This window comes from Eptatretus burgeri, chromosome 10 (genome assembly GCF_056783735.1).
Source record: "Eptatretus burgeri isolate ZD-2024b chromosome 10, Ebu_testis_v1, whole genome shotgun sequence".
NCBI lineage: Eukaryota > Metazoa > Chordata > Myxini > Myxiniformes > Myxinidae > Eptatretus > Eptatretus burgeri.
The window spans coordinates 4,479,321-4,505,149 of NC_140970.1; the positions used below are offsets into that span (position 1 = coordinate 4,479,321).

General features: G+C 43.4%; 2 protein-coding genes across 7 annotated transcripts in view; one reads left to right on the plus strand and one right to left on the minus strand.

Moving 5' to 3' along the window:
• LOC147017855 (glycogenin-1-like) overlaps positions 1–18,654 on the minus strand; it is a 51,823-nt gene extending 33,169 nt beyond the window's left edge. For 2 of the 6 annotated variants that reach the window (XM_085896907.1, XM_085896905.1), the window contains exon 1: positions 11,158–11,182. In XM_085896907.1, coding sequence (XP_085753033.1) covers positions 11,158–11,167 — 10 coding nt within the window. In that variant the 5' untranslated portion in view covers positions 11,168–11,182. Of the gene's footprint in view, positions 1–9,893; positions 9,943–11,157; positions 11,183–18,377 lie in introns of those variants that run through there. The other 4 variants (XM_085896904.1, XM_085896903.1, XM_085896906.1 and 1 more) reach the window with 3 other exon arrangements.
• Positions 18,560–25,829, plus strand: part of LOC147017856 (transmembrane 9 superfamily member 2-like) — a 103,235-nt gene continuing 95,965 nt past the window's right edge. Inside the window, exon 1 of the mRNA XM_085896897.1 lies at positions 18,560–18,667. Coding sequence (XP_085753023.1) covers positions 18,666–18,667 — 2 coding nt within the window. The 5' untranslated portion in view covers positions 18,560–18,665. The remainder of the gene's footprint in view (positions 18,668–25,829) is intronic.

Below are 25,829 nucleotides of genomic sequence, written 5' to 3' on the forward strand. Positions count from 1 at the left end.
CTAATGGGTAATTTAATGTTCCTGCGCTGTGAAGTTGTTTTAATAGTCAGGTTTTCTTTCCGTTGTTTTTTTTTTACACCACCGACTGCACCGCAGATGTCGCCGCCGACCACACCGCATGCGCCCTCGCCAGCATTCACTTTCTCCACCTGGCCAATCACGGGGTTTGCCGCCCGTTTTGGCGAATGGGAGGAATGACGAGGGCGCATGTGCAGAAGGTCGTCCGGTGTGGAGAAGGCAGGGTTTGGGGAGGAGCCACGCGGTGGCCCTCGACCAATCGGCGTGCAGCAGGTGGGGTGACCGCGACTCAGCCAATACGGGCCTGTGACGGGGGAGGGCGGAGTTGCGAGGAGGCACCCCCCCCCCTTCGAAGCGGGGGAGATAAAAATATAGCGCGGTGTATGTGCAAAAAGGAGTCCAGGAGTTTGTTCTGTACTGCGATCGGCGAGTCCAGGAGTTCGCTCTGTACTGGGATCGGCGCATTGAGAACTCGTTCTGTTCAGTGATCGGCGTGGTCTGTGCGCGCGCTGAGGTAGATCACATCTCGGTACATAATATTTGCTGGTCGTCTGGTTGATCGTCGTCGGGGAGGTCTGGAGCCTTCTCGTCTTTGTGATTGCCATCGTAGAGGACAGGTCCAAGATAGACCCTGGCTTTCAGCTTGCCTGTCCCTCCGAGCTGAACGTCATAGTAAAGGCAATAGCCACCATTTCTGTCTTGGTGTGCGTGTCTGTTTGTGGCGCCCGTCTAGTAAGTAGTGAATTGTTTAAGTGCCTTTGCCTGTACCTACTTGCATTCCTGATATTCGGTTTAAATCTGCTCTTGTGTGCTTCCCTAGTTCCCCATTATTATTGTAAAATAAAACCCCAATTGTTAAATGTACTCAGCTCGTCGTGTCATTTCCTTCATTGGCTGAGCATGTTGTGCGTGTGAGGGATTAGTCGGCCATTGCCAGGGTCACAAGATAATCGGGCTGGCGGAATTCGTCGATACCACCGCTCGGCTACGCACACGGAACGGGCTCGCTTAAGCAGCTCGCTCCCGTACGAGTGCAACCATGGGTGAAGTACCCCGGTAGCTGGATCACTTGGGTACTTAGGTAAGTTGAAGTTTGCAATTAACCCTACCCCACGTAATCTCCGCATTGGCGTATTTCGGTCCAAAATAACCAGGACCCGTCGACCCAGACTTATCCGGGCCGGCGATCTGCAATTCCGGGCGATCGAGCCGAGGCGACCACCACTCCATCGAGGGTCATTCTCGTGGCGACAGGAAACCTCAACAATATTAAACACAAGGACTCACCAACCGCCATGCGGTTTCTTCGTCAATTGCCCTTGTTGAGGCAGCTGCTCTCTGCAGAATGGCGCCGCTCACTTTTGTGACATACACAAGGCTTCAAAAGTCAGTCTCTCATGACCCAGCCAAGAGTCAATGACTAGCGTCTTTCTCCTCCATGCGAGCAAATTCGCCTCAGCACGAATACGAGAATCATGCAGTCTTCTTCATGCATCGAAGGAAAGCCGCTCCGTAATGCCCTGTTCTTATACGCCATCTCCGAGCTCCATAATCTCTCAACCGCATGCATCCCTTGCATCAAACTCAAAACCAAAAACTTCTTCCTTCTGACATCACGCCCATCAATCATCCAACTCCGGGCGTGGCTTGCTGGCACAAAAACTGGGAAGGCGGTGCCTCTGCCTGCTCGGCATGTTTGGCTTGCTTGTGGTTACGGTTGTTGTTATAAAAACACTTCTTCCATCGCTGGCTTGTAAATACAAAAATGTAGGGGAAGGTCACAGGGGGCAATTACATACTGGGGGAACTTGGAGAACTTTTGAATATTTAAAAAAAATGTATTGGGCCCGATATGTTCTCGTGGTTCAGGCATTGCGTGGCGGTGGTATGCGCTCTACCGAGTGCCCTTCTAGTTTTTATTTGCATTTATCTACGGTGACGTGATGGGTCATATAATGAAAGAATATTGTACAAAAATATGAAATTGCACATTTTCAGCGAGCCAGCCATTTCCCGATACACCGGAGACAAACACGGGGCCAATGCAGGTGAGTGCCCCCTGAACATTGTTCAAGTTGATAGACATATAGTACTCAGTGAGTGTGAACGTTGTAGCGCACTCGCCAAGTGGCTTTAGCACTCCAACGAAATGGTTGATAAGGAACCGATTGGCAAGCGATAGCAATCTCCGAACTATCATATTGAACACACACCTTCTTGAAGATGCACAAATATGTCCAAATTGGACAAATGAACACTTAATTAGCAGTCAGAATTGCTGCAAAGTTCAAGTCTGGAGCTTAAATTTTATAATTTGACTTTGTTTAAGAGGTTCGAGATTATGACATGTGCGGAAATGAAATAAAATAAAGCCACAAACGCTGGCATATCTGGGTGTTTATAAGCATTGTAATGTATCCAGCAATTCCTAGTTATCGATAATATAAGTGAGGAAAGTGGAAAAAAAACCATCGTTAAGAAATCGTTGCGGCCTGTTCCAAGTCAAGGCATGGTTATGCAGGTCAAAAAAAAACATGGTAGCTTCAGACCCCAGCGGAATAACCCAGGATACACCTCAAGACCCCAGAAGGCGAGTTGGCCGAGGATCACCTGATAAAGGATATAATAAAATAAGGCCATTAATTATCTTCAAAAGGGGTGTTTTAATTAACCCAAACACCCAATTTTCAATCATGCACTTCCTTGGAGTTCCCTTGGTATGCATGTAAAATTTCAGGCTGCTAGGTTTCATGGTTTTGAAGTTATGTGCATGCACGCACGCACACTTTTTTTTAATGCAAAATGATGTTGGAATGATACGCTGAAAAGTGTATAAACAAGATAGGGATGGTCACAATAAATTATCATGTGAAACCATCCCTACATCTTTCTTCGAATAGTGGTCATTCAAATGTACCAGATACTTGGCCAAGGTCATGCTGGATGGTTTGCTGTTGCCTTCCCAGCAGTCAGTCATGGTGGGAATTAGTAATTTGTTCAGGGTACCGGTGACAACTTGCCTACTCTTCACAAAAGACACTTTAACAACCATGGGATCTTTAACGTCCATTCAACAACCAGTGCTTGGTACACAAGCCCGCCAGCCTAATGTGCTTTACAGAGGGATGGCACATATCGATGATCAGGCTGCATGTGAATCACCAGGGTGGCATTTTATAGCTGGCCAAGATTCAATTTAGCAATACTACAGCTACAAATGTGACAATGTAAAAAAGGACAGAGAAGAATGACAAAGACTTGAGAAAAATAAAATCAGCATCAGAGAAAAAAAATAAAAATAAAAATTAAAAACATACTGTGCAATTAAAATAAAATTAAAAAAATACAAAAACAAAAGAAGATCAACACTATATTTTTGCTGAAGTCAAAAAAAGAATGACAGGAAGTTGTAACAGATGCATCCCAGAAGGTACATCACAATATCTAGTCCACAGTGCAATAAAGCACATTTATGGAAATCAGATGATGTGCCAATGTAATGACAACAATGAAAACATCAATTGTGTGGAAATAAATGTGGCCGACTCTCCCCACTGCCATATTGTCTTTAACATCCAACAACCAATGCTGGCAGACAGGATGCCTTGGTCTTGCATCTATTTATAAGATGCAGAGCATCACTTAGAAATGCAGCCAGCACTCAATTTACATGACGAAGAGGTAATGTACCTCACCTCGAACAGCTCATCCATCACAGCATTTGCGAGGAACTCAGATGGTGAAGGGACAGAAGAAGCATTCTACTTGCCAAAAAAAAAAAAACAACAAAAAAAAAACCAACTGTATATATCAGTGCCTATAAAAAGTTGACACCCCATTTGTTGCCTTATAGCCTGGAATTAAATTGCATTAAAACAGACTTCTTCCACCCTGATGTACACATCATAACTCAGCTTGCAAATGAAAAACAAATTCTACAAATTTCAGAAAACTAGTGCATGCCAGTACGTGTGTAGCCGTACATGTGTAGCCGTACATGTGTAGCCGTAAATGCAAAAAAAAAAAAACACACTGAGTGCCAGAAACAACAACCACACAGGCCGTTCCATCGCTCTCGTGTACCTGTACGTGCAAAAAAACAACAACTTTCAAACAACCACACAGGCCGTTCCTTCGCTCTCGTAAACGACGACTGGATTAGGGCATTGTGTTTATCTATAAATGCGCATGAGAAATCGAGAAATTATTAGAATACAGTAAGTCATCACTATCCGGAAGTATTGCGTGCCCGTACGGAATGTTCACATGCATTCCACAAATTATCGCTTGCATTGAAGTAACAACTGCTGTGATACTTACACACACAGAGTAAATTAAAATCCAAATTAAAATTAAGTTTACCTCCCTGTCTTTGCTAGCCATGACATTCGCTGCCATTGACCATTGCCACTCCTATGCCACCGTGAGGCGACACGGTAGGATTTGTAGGAGACCTGAAAGTACAGTGTCATTAGGTATTCCATGTTTGAATTTTTAGTTTAAAAAAAAAAAGTTTGCAAAGCATACCACCATATTGAGATGTATTTCATTGGCAAGCATGTTGAGTAGAGCTGAATTCCTTAACACTTCCAAAGGCCACGCCGTTTTGACACTTTGAAACAAAAAAAAAAAAGTTGTGCACTTTTTTTGATAAATTATTTTCGGAACAATTTTTCTTCAATAAATAATAATAAAAATTGTCTGCATGTACACACCTTTATCTCGTTGGCACCTCTTCATAAACAACATTGCTGAGGAAACGGCACGTCCGGAAGTTAAGTCCTCACTGTCCAGAAGTTCGCATATCGCAGTTACGATTATTCACAATTTAGTTTTAATGGCCAATTATTACCAACGTATTTTGCCTTTTCACAATGTCATCACAAGGAGAAACACAAAGAGAAGAGAAGAGAAAAACAAACAAAAAAAACAAACAAAAAAAACAAAACAAAAAAAAAACAAAAAAAAAACCTTTCAAACAATCACACAGGCCGTTCCTTCGCTCTCGTAAAGGACGACTGGATTGGGGCATTGTGTTTATCTATAAATGCGCATAAGAAATCGAGAAATTATTAGAATACATTGTCATCACTATCCGGAAGTCCGTACGTTGTAACCCGTAATGGGGAATGCGGCTGAGGATCTCTTCCCCAACGGCCACGCTGACGCAGCAACGTGTCCTGTCATTGGTAACTAAATGGTGCATCGGCCATGCCTATGCAGCAACGTGTCCTGCCATTGGTTGGTAAATAAATGGTCATAACTTGGGAAGCACTTGTCCGATTAATATTAAACCTTGAAAAGGCACATCCTCAGGGCCCCAGCAATATACCTGGTAAGTTTCAATTAGATCGGACCAGTGGTTGTCGAGAAACAGCGGTCACACACACACACACACACACACACACACCTGGAATTATAGCTAGACGAGTACGTGCCCGTAAAAAAAACAAATAAATAAATAAATAAATAAATAAATAAATAAATAAACCACACAGGCCGTTTATTCGCTCTCACGTGCCCGTACGTGCGTGACCCGGAAGTTCGATATTATTCGCAGTTACGATTATTCGCAATTTATTTTTAATACCCAATTATTCAATTAGCGCCAACGCATTTTACCTTTTCGCAATGTCGTGGCAAGGAAAAACAAAAAGAGAAGAGAAGAGAGAGAAAAAAATTACTTCCTGTTTCGGAGCATACCAGCACTCTGATGTTCCCGAAATTTATACACCGTCTAATATGAAAACGATCATAACTTGGGCCATTGTGTTTATCTATAAATGCGCATAAGAAATCGAGAAATTATTAGAATACACGAAGTCATCACTCTCCGGAAGCCCGTACGTTGTAACCCGTAATGGGGAACGTGGCTGTGCTTCCCTTCCCCATCGGCCACACCCAAGCAACAACGTGTCTTCCCATTGGTTTGGTAAATAAATGGCCATAACTTGGGAAGCACTTGTCCGATTAATATCAAACCTTGAAAAGGCACATCCTCAGGTCCCCAGCAATATACCTGGCAAGTTTCAATTAGATCGGACCAGAGGTTGTCGAGAAACAGTGGTCACAGACACACACAGACACACACAGACACACACAGACACACACACACACACACACACACACACACACACACACACACACACACACACACACACACACACACACACACACACACACACACACACACACACACACACACACACACACGGAATTATAGATAGATGAATGAAAAATTCAAAATTTGAATACCTTGGTTGGATAAGTGTCTACCAAACACCCCACCCCATGTTAATACTAGGTGGAAGCACCTTTGACAGCAAATACAGTTGTGATCCTGTTGGGATAGGTTTCTACCAACTTTGCACACTTTGCTTGGGCAATAGTTGCCCATTCTTCTGCACAAAACTGTTCAAGCACAGTCAAGTTGCATGGGGAGCATTGATGGAGAACAATCTACAAGGTATGCCACAGATTTTTGATTTGATTTAGATCGGGGCTCTGACTGGGCCACTCAAAGACATTTATCTTTTTGTTACTTAGCCAATCCAGTGTAGCTTGGGCTGTGTGCTTCGGGTTGTTGCCATGCTGAAAGGTGAACTTCTTCCCAATTTCAGCTTTCTTGCAGAAGGCAGCAGGTTTTCCTCTCAAACTCTTCTGTATTTTGTTCCATCCATTTTCCTTTTTATCCTGACAAGTCATGTCATCTCCCGAAACCTTTTTTTTTTTTTTTTTTTTTTTTTTTTTTTTTGTATACCTTGGTCGAGGCTCGTATGAGAGCTAACACACAACTCACAGCAATGAGGCATGAGACAAGAGGGGCGGGAGTGGAAGGGACAAAACATTGGGGAACAGACACAGGTGAAATGTGGAAGGGAGAGGGATGGGGATGGGACGGGGAACATGGCGAGGGGAAGATGGACATTAAAGGGACTTTCAGGAAGGAAAGCAGGAGAATTGAAGGAAGTGGGCTTGGGTGGATTATCGGGGTAGAAAAGATCGAGGATTTGGATGGGGGAAGATAAGAGGTGGTGGTGAACAGCTGTTTTGAAAGCCTGGAGGGAAGAATGGGAAAGAATAGAGTGAGGAAGTTTATTCCAAAGGCGGGAAAAAGAGGAATGAAAGAGTGAAGATGAGCAGTGATTCGTGATTTTGGTAGTTTTACCAGAAGGGGGTTGTTGGCGGACCTTGAGCGCCCTGTGGAAATGTGGTGGGGACAAATCGCAGAGAGAGCAGGGGGGCAAGGCTGGAGAGGAGTCGGTAGAAGACAGAAAGACCACCGACCAACCTGCGGTGATTGAGTGAGAGGCCCAAAGACTCAGCTTCATTGCGGGAGATGCCAATGATCTTAAAAGCCCTGGTTTCGACAGCGTGAAGTCGAGAAAGGTGGGAGGCAGGAGCACCAGCCCAGAGGGGAGAGCAGTACTCCATCAGGCTACGGACAAAAGCTTTGTAAGTGGTCAGGAGCTCAAGAGGGCCGAGGAAGGACTTTGCACGACGGAGGATTCCCAGTCGGCGACTGGCTTTTGAGGCAAGGTTGGAAATGTGACTTTCCCAGGAAAGGTCATGGCAGATAGTGAGACCCAGAAGCTTGAAAGAAAAGACTTCTTCCAGAGGATTGTTGAGAAAGTGGATGGGGGGTTTTGTAAACGGTCCTTTCGAAGAGACATAGTGAGAGTGTGAGATTTGTCTGGATTGAAAGACATGTTCCACGTGTTGGACCAGTTTGTGATTTTATCCAGATCTGCAGTGAGCGAAGAAGCTGCTGCTTGCCGGTCTGAGGGATGACAGATGGTACGGCAGAGGGTGGAGTCATCGGCAAAGAGAAATAGAGGATTTTCCAGAGAGTCCGAGAGATCATTGATGAAAACCAGAAAAAGAACAGGGCCCAGAACGCTACCTTGAGGAACTCCAGCCTGCACAGGAAGAGGGGATGAAAGAACTCCATTTAGGGCCACACGTTGACTGCGACAGGAGAGGAAGTCTGCGAGCCATGAGTGGAGATGGCCTTGAATACCATGGGAAGAGAGTTTGGTGAGTAGGGCAGGGTGCCAGACTGTGTCAAAAGCACGTGATATGTCCAGGGATACGGCTCGGATTTCCTGTCTGGCATTGAGGACCTCCATCCATTGATGGGAGAGCAGTAGCAGCATATCTAGGGTAGAGTGACCTGGTCTGAAACCAAATTGATGATTGGAAATCAAGCCATTGGAGAAGAGGAAGGATTTCATGTCTGAAGCGATGATGGATTCCATAACCTTGCTGATGATTGGGAGGAGGCTGATTGGTCTATAGTTACAAGGATCTGTTTTTGCACCTTTTTTATGCAGGGCAGTGATGTTAGCAGATTTCCAAGCAGATGGCAGATGACCTTGGGAAAATGAGAGGGTGAATAGAACAGAGAGAGGGTGAGCAAGAGCAGAAGAGCAGGCTTTGAGGACACGTGGGCTGACGCCGTCTGGACCGGTTGCAGAATCTGACTCGAGGTCTGTCATACCGTAACCTTATACCTGTCGCACAGTCCCTGCTGATGAGAAACATCCCTGTAACATGATGCTGCCACCACCATGCTTCACAGTAGGGATGGTGTTCTTTGGGTGATGTGATGTGTTGGGTTTGCGCCAAACGTAACGTTTTGCATCGAGGCCAAAAAGTTCCATCTTGGTTTTGTCAGACCACAAAACGTTTTGCCACATGGCTTCAGAATCATCAGAGTGGTTTTTGTTGCATACCTTAAACGGGACTCAAGGTGGGCTTTTTTGAATAATGGCTTCCTTCTTGCCACCCAACCGTACAGGCCAGACTTGTGGAATGCTTGGGATATTGTCACATGCACACAGTGACCAGTCTTTGCTATAAAGGCATGAAGCTCTTTCAAAGTTGCCATTGGTCTCTTTGATCAGTCTCCTTGCTTGGTCATCCAGTTTGGAGAGATGGCCTGACCTAGGCAGGGTCTTTGTGGTACCTACACCTTCCACTTCTTAATGACCATCTTGACTGTGCTGAAAGGGATATTCAAGGACTTTGAAATTTATTTTTTTAACCCATCCCCCGATTTGTGCCTTTCCACAACTTTATCCCAGAGGTCTTTTGAAAACCCCTTGATGCTCATTGTTGAGTCTGCTGTGAAATGCACTACCCAACAGATGAAACCTACAGGAACAGCTGATTTTATTCTGAAATAATCAGAATCACTACAATTTAACACAGGTGGAGGCCATTTGACTTGGTGTGCGATTTTGAAGGCGATTGGTTACACCTGAGCTAATTTACAATTGCTATAACAAGGGGGATGGACACTTATCCAACCAAGATATTCTACTTTTGTATTTTTAATTTTCTGAAATTTGCAGAATTTGTTTTTGATTTGGAAGTTGTGGGTTATGATGTGTAAATAAAAGGTGGAAAATTTTTTTTGATTTAATGCAATTTCATTCCAGGCTATAAGGCAACAAAAGGTGAAAATTTTGAAAAGGGGTGTAGACTTTCTATACCTACTGTATACAGAAAAAAGTTAATCTTCGTTCCTTATATTTAATACATGAATAGAAAAAGGTAGAATCTCACACTTAAACCGCAACTCAACTTCTACCTTCCGCTTTCAGATCCTCTGACTTTCCTTTTCCAATTTAACACATCACCCAACCATTTCCTTCCTTGGGCTGACATAACTGAGTTGCTTTCCCTTCATTGGCTTGGGTTTCAAATAAATAATAATACTAAAAAACCAAACAAGCAAAAAAAACTTGGGCATCTTCCATCATGCAAAGTCCTTCCTTGGCACACCTGAGCTCCTGACCACATACAAAACTTTCATCCGCAGCCTGATGGAGTACTGCTCTCCCCTCTGGGCTGGTGCTCCTGCCCCTCACCTTTGTCGGATTCACGCTGTGGAAACCAAGGCATTTCGGATCATTGGTATCCCGCGATGAGACAGAGTCTTTGGGTCTCTCACCGCAGGCAGGTCGGTGGTCTTTGTCTTCAACAGTTTCCTCTCCAGCCTCGCTCCCCCTGCTCTGTCTGCAATACGTCCCCCCCCCCCCAATAACAATGCAGGGTGGTCAAGGTCCGCCAGCAACCCCTTTCTGGTAAAACTACCAAAATCAAGAATCACTGCTCACCTTCACTCTTTCATTTCACCTTTGGAACAAACTGCCACACTCTCTTCAATTCCACTCTTCCCTCCAGGTCTTGAAAACAGATGTTCACCACCATCTCTTATCTTCCCCCATCCAAAACTATGATCTTTTATACCCCTGCTAATCCACCCCAAACCCACCTCCTTCAAATTCTCTGCTTTCCTTCCTGAAAGTCCGTGTAGTGTCCATAATGTTTACCCCGTGTACCCCACCCTATCCCATCCCTCTCTCTTCCACAGATCTAATATCTCTGCTCCCCACTGTTTCGTGCTTCCCTCTCCCACTCTTCAACTCCTACTCCCCTTGTTGTATGTTATGTGTTAGCTCTTATACGAGCCTTGACATTGTATACAAAAATTTAAAAAAAAATAACAGAATAAAATAAAAACTACACCCTGCTCCTTTGAATTCATGCGGCATAGGTGTACTGACAAGCCCAACTCCTTTGGCAGATAAGAGCTTATTTCTGTCAATGTAGATATGGTGGGATTTCCCCCTCCCCCCAAATATGAACTGCTCAAAATAAAATAAAATAGAAGTTTTTTTTTTGTTTTTTTTTAAATAAATGATTTTTTTCTTTTCTTTTTCAAATCCTCAAAACCATGCATCGGGTAATCTTAACCTGAATAGACACCCATTTCCATGACAAATGTCCAAAGTTCATGAAGGTTTTATAAAATTGTTACATTAAAACAAAGATATGAAAACAACTGCACATTTGCCATCATATTCAGACCAGTTCCCCAAGCCAACAAACAAAATAACCAAAGGAAAAGGAATGTGTCGCAGATGGGACTTTGTGGCACAAGTCAAGTTTTCATCAAACGATGAGATTTTGATTCCACAATAGTCACGATTATGCCGATAACCAGCCTTCATGGTTTTTGCAACAGCTCACTGAGCAAGAATTAACACACTCTAGAATGTAGCAGCCATGGTGCAGATCGAGACAGAACAGATATGTATGCAGGTCACATTTTGACAACATAAAACGTACCGTCCATCATGTACAACAAACTCGTCTGTTGAAAATCCCATCAATAAACACATCGTACTTTCCAGCAGTGCATGTGCACGAGTCGTCAACAATGGCGATCAGTATTCAGGGAATGAAACCCAACCCCGAAGGGGGGGGGGGGAAATCTGAGCGATGTCATGAGAACATTCTCAAACACATCAACAGACAAGTATTTCCAAAAGGGTACACTGGTGGCCTCTTGATGAAGAAGACACTAGAATGAGATAACAGCAGCTGAAGGCAGCAGTACTGTATTAAAGATTTAGATTGCAAGTCTGAAAGTCAAGTTTTAACCCCGGCACTACTGGATTGGCAGAAAAATTTTTTACAAGCTAGCTCATCAAGAAACATTCTGGGTGGGATCGTCCCCTCATTGTGGTCGAATGATTATAAATCCTACCCTTCTCCTATGGATACTTTCCACATAAAAACAAAAACAAATGAATGATCATTAAAAACATCAGGGAGAGGTCTTTACAATTTATCTGTACAAAAAGTGGTTTGTCATTGTGAGAAGCAAGAAAGCCACCCATCATGAGAAGATAAAAGTACTAGCAGTGGCTGGTTCTGTGCTGGCTTAGTACATCCTCTTAAGGGGGTTTGAGCTAATCCCACCAAAAATACAAATGCCCTGACAAGATCTCACAGCTGGCAATCACAAGTAGAAAAAGAAAAAAAAATTTAAACCAAGAATGTGTACAGATGTTTAAAATACAGACAGCATGGCTTCATGGGAGAATGTCAACTTGCACTTCAGCTGTGGTTTTGAGCGTCCAGCAGAGTGTTTTTTTGTATACAAAGTCAAGGCTCACAGAGCAGCTAGAACAAAGAATGGATCAGGCTGCAACAGAACAAAAGGAACAGGAGAAAGGTGTGCACAACAGCAGGGTTGAAGGACAAAAGAGTGGGAGACCAGGCCAAATAAGAAATGTGGGGAAGAATGAGGGACTGGGGAGGATGCACGGGTTTGACAAGATGGATACAGAAGCAAACTCTTCGAAAGGAAAAACTGGAAATTTGGAAAGAGGTGGGCTTGGGTGGGGGGAGAAAAGATCATGGTGGTGAATGGACGATGATATACGAGCAGTTGGAGACAAGATTTGGAAGCAAACACAGAATTGAGGCATTCAGTCTTCTCAAAAGCAGTCGGCTCTGGTGCCATTTGAAGTGAAGGAAGGGATGGAGTGGGAGCATACTCAAGAGACAAACTAAACAAGGTACCACCAGGTTTTAGAAAAGGGAGACAAGTTTGAAAGTTCATTCCTGAGGTTGGACAGAGGTTTTCTCGCTCCCCTGAGAGTAGACACACACTGGTTGTGAGATATGTGGAATGACCTGAGATTGCCTTCGGTCAGGTTTGCCTTCCAGGAAGAGAAGGCCAGTTATTTCTTGGCAACTGCCTCACCACAGGATTCAGTGTACCATGGGCGGGAAGAGGGGTAGGATAACAGAAGACAAGATGGGATGAATCTGTGCATAAGAAAGAGCAGGTTTCTGTGGAACAATTCCAAGGCTGAGTTGATAGCAGGGGTAGATTATAGGGGGATGAGGGTGAAGCTTTGAGGGGCAAGGACGAGGGGGGATGCAGAAAAAAAGGGACATGCAGTGGAGGGATGCTGAAGAGGACGACACATTGAAGTGGTGGGGTTGGAAGTATGTGGGATTGCAGGATACATGGTGGATGACACTGACCCCCGAGGGGTTTGACACTGATGAAGGACATGAAGGGGAATTTATTATCATGAGCAGACAACCTCTGCAAACTGGACTTCTCAGGAGTCCCAATCCAAACATACGGAGACAGACATCATGGGAGGGTGAAAATTATTATTATTATTATTCAAGGCATGGAGGAAAGTAGTGCAGTGGGTAAATTTTGAGTGTTAATGGACCAAACGTTTATGTGAGAGATAGCTTTGGAAAATTGTGAAAAATAGATCATGGTGAATAACACATGGGGTTGCTCATGACAGATACAAGGAGAAGCAAAGGATAAAGTTTTTAAAGGAAGAAGCATTTCATTCAATGAAGATTCAGTTTGGAGATATTGAGAAAAAGAAGGGATAACGAATTAAGTACAGGAAATATAGGTCGGTTGAATTCATGTATTGGAGTGAAAAAGAAAGTTCTTTTATTTATTTTTTTTGAAGCGAGGATTGGGACAATAGCATAAAGTGGAGGAGCCTGAAAGGAGAGCACCAAGGGAAAAATAAGCGGAATGAGGAATGCAGCATCAAAAACAAACAGAACTTGCATGCCGGTTATCCGAGGATGAGGCCAGAGCTACACAAACACAAATTTAACAAGAAAAAGAGCAATCAGAGATTGCAAACCCTCACCAGGACTTGTTTTGAATGGTGTATTTTTATATGTTTTCAGGTAAATCCAATATGGCTGCCAAACCAAGTGACAAATGACATCATATGTGTGAATCTTTTGTTCCTCATGCACAGTCGGTCATATGTGTAAAGTTTTGCCACGATCTGTTCAGCCACTTCAGAGAAGATGATTTTTGAAGGTTTAAAATATATATATATAATAATAATGATAATAAAATTGATGCCGAATCATGTGACCGATGACATCATGAATTTTTTTTTTCTGTGGACCATTTTATCACTAGATGACCCTCAAGAATTTTCATACTGATCGGATGTGGCGTTCTACATACGTAATTATGACGTCACAACGAGGGCACCTATGACGTCATTAAATATATATATATATATATATATATTGTATATCACACTCATTCCCAATGAGTACTTGCTATGTGCCAAGTTTCAATTTTTTTTTCCTCGGTGTGGTTTCAGAGATGGAGGTCCAAAGTTTTTCCATTTTTCCAACATGGCTGCCACACCACGTGACCTACGATGCCATAATTATCATTAGTACATTCTACACGAGTAGTTGCACCAATGGTGAAAATTTCGTCTCAATCAATCAGACAAGCGGTTGCGGAGAAAAATACAAAAGTTCTGTGCGGACAGACAGACAACAAACAGACCCAAATGCAATACCCTCTCCAAATCCTTCGGCGAGGGTAACAAGAATGGCACTGGGTAGAACGCATACCTCTGCCTGGTTGAGCAGTTTACGTTTTGTATCCCATCGATAGGCCAGATCCGGAGCTGAACCGGAATTGAATCGGCTTATTCTCGTCACCTAAATCAACTCATCCACCTAGTTTTGTCGTAACTTGTCCACAAGTTTTTGAAATATCATGCTATAAATAGTTTTTGGCCCCATCTCTCAATGGTGAAGTATGATTTGTGATATTTAAAAAAATTAAAAAAAATAAAAATCGAACCACTGGACCTGTAGTTTATCTGGGCCCAGGCCCAATGTTGTAACCCAAATTTGGTAGCATGCCGATTGTTGGGTCTGGAGAAGATTTTTGAAGAAATGTACTAAGTTGGCTATTTTGGCCTACTTAAAGTCATATGACTGGAACGAGCTTTGCAATTCCTGTTTCCAGTCAGGAGAGGAATGTTGCTGCAAAATTTCAGCCGGATTGGCCGAGCAATTTGGCCGGAGAATTCGAAAAAGGAGACGGACGGTGCACGATGACAATACTTACATTCCAGATAAGCTATAAAATTCACATCTAGATCCAGATTCAGATCTTCAACAAAATCGAATCGATTTGTCATAATCACACACCAAACCTGTCCACAACTTTGAGATATCATGCTATATATCCTTTTTGGCCCCATCTCTCAATGATGAAGAAAAAAAAAAAATTATTATAGTATCCAGATCCAGATGTTCACCAAAATATAATCGTTTTGCCCACGTCACACACATGACCTCTCCACCAACTTTCATCCGAAATCGGTCCAAAAGTCTTTGATACATCGTTTTAACAGACAGACAAACAAATGACAGGCGTGAAAACATAACCTGTCTACCTTCGGTGGTGGAGGTAACAATAAAACACAGAAAATTAGATGAAAACAAAAACAAAAACAGCAACACAGGAACAAAATACAACAAAGACACGATGGATTTGGTCCAGAAAAAAAAAAAATAATAATAATAATAATAATAATTTTAAAAAGCTTCGATAAAGTGAAAGGACCAAATGCTGATCCAATCTCGATGTGGAGCAGACCTCAAAATGAAATATTCACACAAGTAATGGTCCAGGTAAGTTCGTTCTGTTATCTTGTTCTCTCATCCTCATGACCTGGTTTATGGCCCCTAAAATCATCAAGTCAAACTCTCAAAAGGAGGTTCAAAGATAATCTTTCAAAGATCATTGCAGTTACATTCATTATGCAACCAAGCCATTGAAGCCACAGATGTCGAATGAACGAAAACAACACCTTGATCAGAGGGAGGGGGTCGGGGGGGGGTGGGAATAACAATAGGTTTGCATAGAACGTCCAAGATGACTGGCAAGTGTATGCACAAAATGCCACCAAAGCACGACACTCAAGGCCCGAGCTCAGCAAATGATTTACATTTGGAGGAGCGTAGGACGACGTAAAGAGATTTCAGCAGTTTGAACAAAGACTCTCATTGTGAGCCACAAATAAATAAAGTAAATAAATACAGGACTGGCAACACAACAACACCAAGCACTATTCACCCAGATTGCTGGAATAAAACCAGAAGGCACCCAGATCACTATTCACCTAGATCATATGTCCCTCAACGGGTGAGCTCCAAGACTCTCAGGCATCACAAAGAGCTTATTATTGCTGCAACGACTCGACATTCTCAACTCTCATCAAAAAAGTGCCCAGCCCAACATAAACCCAACAACCTTCATTCTCGATCGAATTTGAGCAGACCGGCACGGCAGCTCCACCAAATGGTTCTTCGAACTCACAAGCTCCCCCAGCCATCAAAATTGTCCGAAGTAGACGAACGGCAAATCAAACAAATGGGGGTGTTGCAGGATGAGAATTGGTACAGGACATGGCCCTCAAGGGGAGAGCCATGCCATAAAACCACACCTTTGTTACAGTCAAGCATTTCAAAACACAGCTGAGGAAACAACAGAAGCCACTTCCTTAGATTGTGCACCGAGCATTTAGAAACCTACCTCGAAACCACGTGCGTGTGGTGTGTGTGTTGTGTGCCTGCAGGCTGTACCAATTGGTCATCAGCGGAGCAGATCGACAAGTCCAGAACTGGGAGAGCAATAACGGAGTCAGATTTGACGGCGCAGATGGCGCACTTACCTCTTTCTGGGTTCGATTCCCGACGCGAATGTAAACGGCCGGATTGGCGATTCACAGGCAGGAATTTGCATCACGAAGTTAAGCCGGGTGTGCCATGTGCTAGCATTTGCCATGGTGTTAGTCACGAAGAGTGGGCGAGTTATCACCGGCACCCTGAAGTCCTGAATAAGTTACAAACGTCTGCCCTGAACATGAAAACCACTAAAACTCTTCCAACCACACGTTTTAAGAATGTCCTCAAGACCTCGCTCGGATTTTCCCCGCTTTTGGTTTCATTCCTTACACACACCAAAGGAATAAGGTGCAATCATGGACAGCACGACAAACAGTCTCTGCTGCCACCACCTTTCCGTGCATGAACCACTCTCCGAGTGAAACACCATCGACTTGAGTCCTTTGACCCAGCTGGAAAGTATTTATTGGTTCACGAGCGCCAGCCAGAGTGACCACTATATTCGTTATGTCTGTCCAGAGCATAACTCCGTGGACTTTGATCTGATCTTGATGAAACTTGGTGATGTGTTCGATATCAATGTCTAGTCGTGTTTTCCTGGATGAAAACGTCCAACGTGTCCTACGTGTTGGATGTGTGCTACGCCCATTGTGGGTGGAGCCAGGCCCAAAAAATAGCCATTTTTAGGGGGTAGTCAGATTAAAAATCTATCTTCTCCTAGGGAATTAACTAAATGGAATGGGTTCTTCAGTATTTGAATAGCAAAATGAATTATGTAAAACTTGTTGTTGTTGTCCGATTTTTTATTTTTGTCCCAAGGTCAAAAACTTGGAAAAATTGCTAATTTTGACATAAAAAAAATCATACGACCGCCCAAACTTTGAGAGCTAGGATGACAATATTTTTTCTGCATAACCTTGAGGTCATTCCCCCACCTAAAGTCTTGAAACCATTTTCTCTATCTCAAACACCTTGCCCATGACGCCCCCTTCAAGTTTGTTTTTACGCCGATTCCATCAAACTATGGATAATCCGAGGGGTGCGAAATGCCATATAGCCTATATGACGTTATATTGTTCCTGGAATGTTTCCAGAGGAAGTTTTGCACCAAAGGTCATAATCCTTGATCTTTGACCTTTAAAAGGTCACAAAGGTCAAATTTTCAAAGTTGTGGGAATCGAACCGGGTTTTCGACCTTCTTCGACGAACTAACTCCATTAAGCTATAGCACGTATCCTGTTTCCTTATTTTAATGTCCACAACATTGTTTTGTGACCTTTAAAGGTTACGCAAAGGTCAAATTTTCAAAGTTGTTGAACGAAACCGGGTTTTCGACATTTTGCAGCTAATAACCTGTCACCCGTACCACATCATGTTGATCATTTTTTATAACTTGGTCAAACATTATCACATCGTCTCATCCTTGACTTCTGAAACAATCTACATCGTCAACTACCGCTCGTGAACCATCGTCGTCTTCAGACTCGTTGGTCTTTGTTTATTTATTTAATTTAATTATTTATTTATTTATTTTATTGACGACATTTTAAAACGGGCCAGTTTGTTGGACATGATCGATGTTGCCGAAACGAGACCTGCTCCATAGTTGCCACATCGTCCATCCAGTACGTCCCCCTCCTCCACACTCCCGACACGTGATACCCCTCGTATCGTCCTCAAAGTCCCCTTCACCGTGGTTCAGAGGATTCCTGTTAAACCATCGTCACCAGCAACGCAGCTTCACGGATAACCCTCGAGGACGAGCCGAGACCACCTGGAACCTTGCAACGTGCATGAATGGCCTTAGTTTAATACACAGTAAACGATATCAGCACCAAGGGGCCCGCTTCGAACGAGGCCCGTCAGGAACCCGTCAGGAACCCGTCAGGAACGATACGAGAATCATTCAATCGTCGATCACCACAACCGTCCGACACACAGCGCACCTTCGTGACCGCCTTGAACTGACCGGGAAGGTGTGCTGCGTGAGGGTTATACAAACACCGGTGACGTCACAGCATATTCACCGCGTTAAATGGATCGACGACACTTACTGGGCATGGCGAGGCTTCCGTGGAAATCCCGGGTCCCGATGGAGAGTTAAAACCCGTGAACTGAGCAGTCACCAGAATCTATCCGAGCCGGGCCTCACTACACGGCAGGGATACGCGGGACGCAGCACCTCGCTTCTCTGCTTTCCTTCAAGAAACCGCCGGGCCGTGCACGTGTCTGCCTGAATGGGGAGCGAACAGGTCGAGCTGGGTGAGACCGCGCCCTCTGACGCCTCGAGGGACACCTGGCTTTAAATCCAACGTCTCAGAGCCGACCGATCGCTGCCTGCAATGTAAGGGGCTCTGTATGCTTTTATAGCTCAACGAAAAAGGGACCAAAGTACCCGTGGGTTTAACAGTCATGATAACACAATTATACGTTGGATGCGTTGGACGTGTTGGACGTGTTGGACGCGTTGGACGCGTTGGACGCGTTGGGACGCGTTGGACGCGTTGGGACGTGTTGGACGCGTTGGACGTGTTGGACGTCGGTCGAGCTTTGTATTTGAACGAATAAAAAAAATATATATATATAAATAACAGGATTGCAGTTGAGACTCATTTGTAGAGGAGTAGACTAGTTAAGAAAATAACTAGGTAAGCCAAAATAGAGTCTGAGAAGGATGTTGCAAAAAATATTAAAACATAACATTCAAGGACATGAGGAGTAAAGAACGGGTTAAGAGAAGTGTGGGTTGTTGTTGTCGTTGTTGTTTCGCATGAAATCTGTGCCTGCTGGCTGCATCATTTTTTTTTCTTCTCGAAGCACGGCTATGCCAATGATGCAGTAGTGCCCCTATTGCCAGTAAGTTGGTACTCATTTTGCCGACCTCAGCAAGATGACAGGCTGAGTCAACCCACCTGGTGTTACTTCAAAAGAACGACAGAGGCTCAAACTCAAGACCCAAAGATCTTCAGCCAGCTACTTTAACCGTTAAACCAACACCAAGCATAGAAGTGTAACTCATCGAGGAATAGCACACGGATGAAAGTAAGATGGCAGACTCATAAAAGAGTAATTTTGCTTCAACATTTATACAAGAGCTGTCAAGCGATTTACCCACAATTGAGAGTGTTGATCTCAGAGTGGGGAAGGGGTTTTAGTAGAGATCCAGGTAAGAGTGAAGGGAGTAAAGAAGTAGCTCAGAAAGCTAAGATGATAATGCTTCAGCACAAGGTAATGTGCATCTAACAGTATTGAAGGAGGCTGCGGAGCGGAGAAGCATGATGTTAACCAATATCTTTAACAAATTGGAGTCAGCACAGGTACAGAGAGAGAGAGAGAGAGAGAGAGAGAGAGAGAGAGAGAGAGAGAGAGAGAGAGAGAGAGAGAGAGAGAGAGAGAGAGAGAGAGAGAGAGAGAGAGAGAGAGAGAGAGAGAGAGAGAGAGAGAGAGAGAGAGAGAGAGAGAGAGAGAGAGAGAGAGAGAGAGAGAGAGAGAGAGAGAGAGACTGACTGACTCAGTGTAGAGTGACTACATTGATTCCAGGGCTAACGAGTCAGCGTAGAGCAATGAGATTGATTCCAGGGCTAACTAGTCAGCGTAGAGCAACTACATTGATTCCAGGGCAAACTCATCAGCGTAGAGCAACTAGATTGATTCCAGGGTTAACTAGTCAGCCAAGAGCAACTAGATTAATTCCAGGGCTAACTCGTCAGCGTAGAGCAACTAGATTGATTCCAGGGCTAACTAGTCAGCGTAGAGCGACGAGATTGATTCCAGGGTTAACTAGTGGACTAATCTACAAGGAGCGGCTGACGGAGGAAGAGAGGGCTTTATGCATTAAAAAGGAGGTGGTTATGAGGGGATCTAATTGAGATGTTTAAGACAATGAAGTGTCCTCCTGCCTTGGAATTCCTAATGGTCTCCTCCTGTGTTGGCATTCCTTTCTCAGATGCGAAAAGTGACTGGCCCCTCCTCATTCAGCGATACATCATGATGTCATTGATAGTGTTTTGTCATACTACGCCACATCTGGATCTAAATCCTGGAACTCTCCACCATCTAGTTCACTAATTGACAATTGCACACAATTATAAGAACACCGTGAACAATGTGACCGCCGCCATCTCATTAAAGGAAATTATTCTTCTTTCAAAAATAATGGCGTCTTTCGAACCACGAGGCTCCGATGGATGATTGATCCACTCCAATTGGCAATATTAATCAGATGCAGTACCTTGATCATCTAGCCTATATTATAGTACTGCAGCATAGCAAACCAATTGTTCAAATTTGCATAAAAGCACCAAAATTGGTACACATGTAGAATAATCTATTCCGAACAATTCTAGGTATGGAGCCACCCGAGATAAAGCTGACCAAGGCACAATCTCGGGTGGCTCCATATGTAGAATTGTTCGGAATACATTATTCTACATGTGTACCAATTTTGGTGCTTTTATGCAAATTTGAACAATTGATCTGAAATATCAGACTACGCTGCTGGACTATTAGGGATTCCAGAGCCTTTGGAGCAGACAAGGAATCGGGGAAAGAATTACTGCACTTGCGGGATTAAATCAATTATTCACTATCACACCATGACAATGATGAAAAGTTCTTTCGCAGATACAGAGAGGGGATTCTTAACCTGGTAGATTGGTCACCTCAACGTCAGGAATATACATTGCTGCTGCTGTTCTCTTTGAGTTAGGGTCTTTGGAGCCACTGAGATAAACATGCAAGGATGGACTCCAATTTCGGATTAACCCTGTCGATTACTTTAACAAGGTGTACAATGTATATGGATTTGTGGTAGAGGCAAACTACCAAGATGTATGAGGTACATAATCCAAAGCCGTGCTTTAAACAGCCCTCATCCGTGCAAGCCCGAAAGGATGCAGTGCTCCCCCTTTGTACGGGTCATCCGGTATTCCCAATAGGCATACAGTGACATATGCCACAGAAGGTGGACGGAGGTTATGTTTTCACTTCTGTTTGTCTATTTGTTGGGTCGCCGAAACAGGTGACCCTGATTGTCAGTAATTCTGTCTGTTTGTTTGGATGTTTGTTTGGATGTTTGTTCGTTTGTCATCAGCATAATTGGTAGTAAACGTGGGCGGATTTTGACCAAACTCGGGTGGGAGGTACCTCTTATACTCGGGTGGTAGGACCAAACTCGGGTGGTAGGTAGGTAGGTACTCGGGTGGTAGGTACGGGTGGTAAGGACATAGTGCTTTGGAAATTGTGATGGTTGCTGGGGACGCTTTGGTTCCCTAGCAATAACCGAAAAACCTTCAAAATCGGTACCGTTCACGTGAAATCAATTCCGAAAGCCATTATCCCACGTAGGGTTATGAAATTTGGCACGAATGATCTACAGGTGACGCTCTATCAAATATATTCCGGTTTTTGTGATATATGGAATACTTTACCCGCAGCGCCCCCTACAATTAGGGTATACGTGAAAATTGGTGAAAATTGAAGGCCCCCTAGCGACCAGGTGAGTGCATCGATACGAATGAAACTTTGCAGGTTCATGGTACTCAATGAGTCCTACAACTTTGCCTCATATCAGGACATATTGACCGATTTCGCTTAGGTCAGGGGTCAAAGGTCAATTGGTGCAAAAATCGATAATATGCGAGTGCTGGAGGTGCCTTTGCGCCAAATGCTACTCCTCCTAGGGTTATGGTCGGATGGTCATGAAAATTCACACTAATCGTCTGGAATACATTGTGCACAAATGATCGAGCCGGATTTTCGATTTAGATCTTTGTTCACCCACAGCACCCCCTCGAACTTTGAGGATTTCCGATTTCAAACCGCATTTTCGGTACTTTTCATTCAAATGGATACCGCATACTTATCAGTAGATGGAACAGGATGAGATTTGATATGTATAATCTTAAGGTGATTCCCTATCTGCTATATGACATCCATTTTGCTCTATATATTGTAGTTTCCATGCTCCATGCTTCCATGCTCCATGCTTCCATGCGACCCATCGCTGCCTACCGTCTTGTCTGTCTTGTCTGTCTTGTCTGTCTGTCTGTGAGCATGATATCTCAGAAAATTGTGGACGGATTTGGACGAAACTTGGTGGGCAGGTTGGGTGTGAGGCGAGGACAAAATGATTCGATTTTGTTGAAGATCCGAATCCGGATACGAAAAATTTAACAGCGATTCTTCACCATTGAGAGAGATGGGGCCAAAAACAATATAAATGATGTTTAAAAAAGTTTAAGAAAGATGTTGTTTAAAAAAGTTGTGAACGGTTTATGACAAAACTAAGTCGATGAGTTAGTTTGTTGACCGATTCCGGTCTGGAGAAGAAACAAAACAAGCCGATTGGATTTTGGTTCAGGTCCACATCCAGATCCGGCCTATCAGTGGGATACAAAATGTAAACTATTCAGCCTGGCGGAGGTGTGCGCCCTACTGAGTGCTGTTCAAGCTAATAGTGCGTTGAATATGACCTGGGCTGATAGGATGGCCTCAAGGTATGCACACTCACATCTAAGCTATCTCGCCGGGGTTTGAATCTTGGTCCAGCTCTAAAGTGTCATCCTGGTGTTTCACAGACTGGGTGAATCATCAATGTGTGTGCCGTCCCTTCGATGGACGTTAAAGTCCCTCACGAAGAGTGGACGAGCTATCGCCGGCACCCTGAACAAATTACAAATTCCTGCCCAAACTACTGCTGGGAAGGCAATGTTAAACCACACAGTATAACCCTTGCACAGGAAGCTACTTCGGTGGCAGTGACGCTCTGTGACAGTACATGAGGATTATCACAAAGTTGAACAAACCAATGTCAGCGTTATTAATAACAGTAGCCGATACTGAAAGTCTTTGAACAAAGGTTTCAGTGTAAGGCAGTCACATAATTAAAGGAATGCCTACATTTAGTATTGTGACCAAAAAATAACGTTTAATAATAAACTTTAAAGAAGTCAAATTGAGCTGAAATTTAATTATTGGTCGACTTACGAAGCGAAAAGTAGGGTAAAGCAATTGGTTCATGTCTGTCTGTTCCATCAGTCTATGATCGAGGAACAACTAATTTAAATTGAAAGTTATATTTCGGAACATGAATAGGAGAAGATTGTCGTAGTACTATACTTCAGCTCTGAACTCATCCTGATCACGCGTGCTCAGAGAGGAGTGGGATAAGTTTTTTACTCTCTCTCTGCCTGCCTGGCAGTTAAACAAAATTGAAAATCATTCCAAACTGGAAACTACTGTTTTGATGGACATAATGGACACATACAACAGGCATCACAAACTAATGTAACATGTTAGATTGGGTGATGTAATAGACACTGGGTAAAACGGCGATAAAGCCAGGAATTAATTTATTTATATGCCTTTAAACATCTTTAAACCATTTATTTAAATTTAACTTTATACTTGAACACTGTACAACACAAACCACCTTCATAATACTTCCAAAACCCAGATTATATGTTCATATATAGCATGAGAGGGCGTCACATGTGAGAGGCTTTCGAACAGTCGGCCGCTATAGCTATGTTGATGCTGATTGACGCTGTGTTCTTTGGTGATCAATAAAGCCTCTACCTCCAAAACTGCGATGAAACATCATCTTATTACAGTGTATAACTATAAGGCATATGTATAAGTGCTTCAGTTGCACTAAACTTCTGGATTTTAAAAAATTGATCTTTAATATCATTATTTTTTAAAATTGAAGTATATACCTGAACACTGTGTGTGGTATCATGTTCTATGAACTCTCTAGTTCGTTAAGAGTTAGAGTCCACTCAAAAGGATAGAGCACGGACAGATAGAGAGAGAGGGGAGGGGCAGAAAGAGAGCTAAGTGAGGGAGAGAGAGAGAGGTGAGTGGGGAAGAGAGTTGAGTGGGGAGACAGTTGAGTTGGGGAGAGATTTGAGTTGAGTGAAAGGGAGGGGGAGAGAGAGAGAGAGAGAGAAACAGACAGACAGACAGACAGACAGACAGAGGGGGAAGGGAAAGGGAGAGGGGTGAGAGAGGAAGGGGGGAGGGGTGTGTGTGTGAAGAAGTTTCCTTCTGTATCTATCCTGTCCACCACATTCTTCCATACCCCATTGTTTGTCCAAGCCTCCCTCTATTTTGCCCTTCAACTCTGCTATTGGTGACCCCCACCCCCCCTCTCTCTATACTGTTCCTTTTGTCCTGTTGTGTCCTGATCAATTTTGTGTTCTAGCTCTTTCATGAGCCTTGACTCTGTATACCGAAAAAACCTGTCATCAGTTGGCAATCATTGGACAGACTTGTGGGCCGAATGGTCTCTTTCTGTGTTAAAGTTCCCTGGAAGGGAATTCAACGATATAATGCAGTATAATGAACCGTGCTGTTTGTCCATGCGTTCGTCTGTCTCCTGTTTATGTTGGCCGCTTCCCACATTTTGAACGAAAAGTTCAACATTCATTTTTGAAATGACAGGAGAACAGGCATGAATAATTTTGATGCAAAATTTTATTTTGCAACCAAGATATTTTGCCCTCTTTTTAGACAAATTGAACCTCCGCCGCCTGATGTTGCACCACCATTTTGCGGTGGGCGGTATAATTAGCTCAGTTTTGGCTCTGAGTGAAACCAAGAGTGCAACACAAATAACCTTTTGAAAGTCCATGAAATAATTTTAAATTGATAAATTAACTTAAACTTTTCCTGTCACTGGGGACGGGTACTTTCGCTTGCTTTTCCCATCACTGGGGACGGGTATTTTCCTCGTAATGTACAAAACAGAGAAACATCTTCCTTTGATTTTTTTTTTTATGATCAAACTCAGATTTGCGATTTGATCTCTCGTGCCTCTTCCTCTTCTGGCATCTGCTTGCTCACTGGGCATTTCTCACTTCATGATGTCTTCTTTTCTGTGTTAATAATCTTTAGCAGTAATAATAATAATATTGATCAGTTTAAAAATAGGACCACTGGACTGGATCTTATCTGGGCCGTGGCCTAATGTTGTAACCTAAATTTGGTAGTATTCTTACCTGTGCATCTGGAGAAGAAGATTTTTGAAGGAATTTACATGATTTTCCACAAAATTGACCGAGTCGACAATTTTGACAAACTTTCGGTCATGTGATCAGCATGACCTCCACAATTTAACATCCCTACCCTGGTCTAATGTTGGAACCCAAATTTGGCAGCATTCAGACTGGTGGGTCTGCAGAAGAAGATTTTTGAAGGAATTAACCAAGTCCACCATTTTGACCTAGTTAAAGTCACGTGAGTGGAACAAGCTTTGCAATCCACATTACCAGTCAGGAGCGGAACGTTTCTGCCAAATTTCAGCCGGATCGGCCCAGCAGTTTGGCCAGAAAAGAAAAAATAGGAGACAGACAGACCATCCATCCATTAGGACCATACTCTGTACAGAGTATCCAAAATAGGAGACAGACAGACAGACAGACCATCCATCGGGACCATAGTCTGTACAAAATATCAATGCTGCCAAAGCAGTATCCTGGGCTATTGGGCACAATCCAAGACAG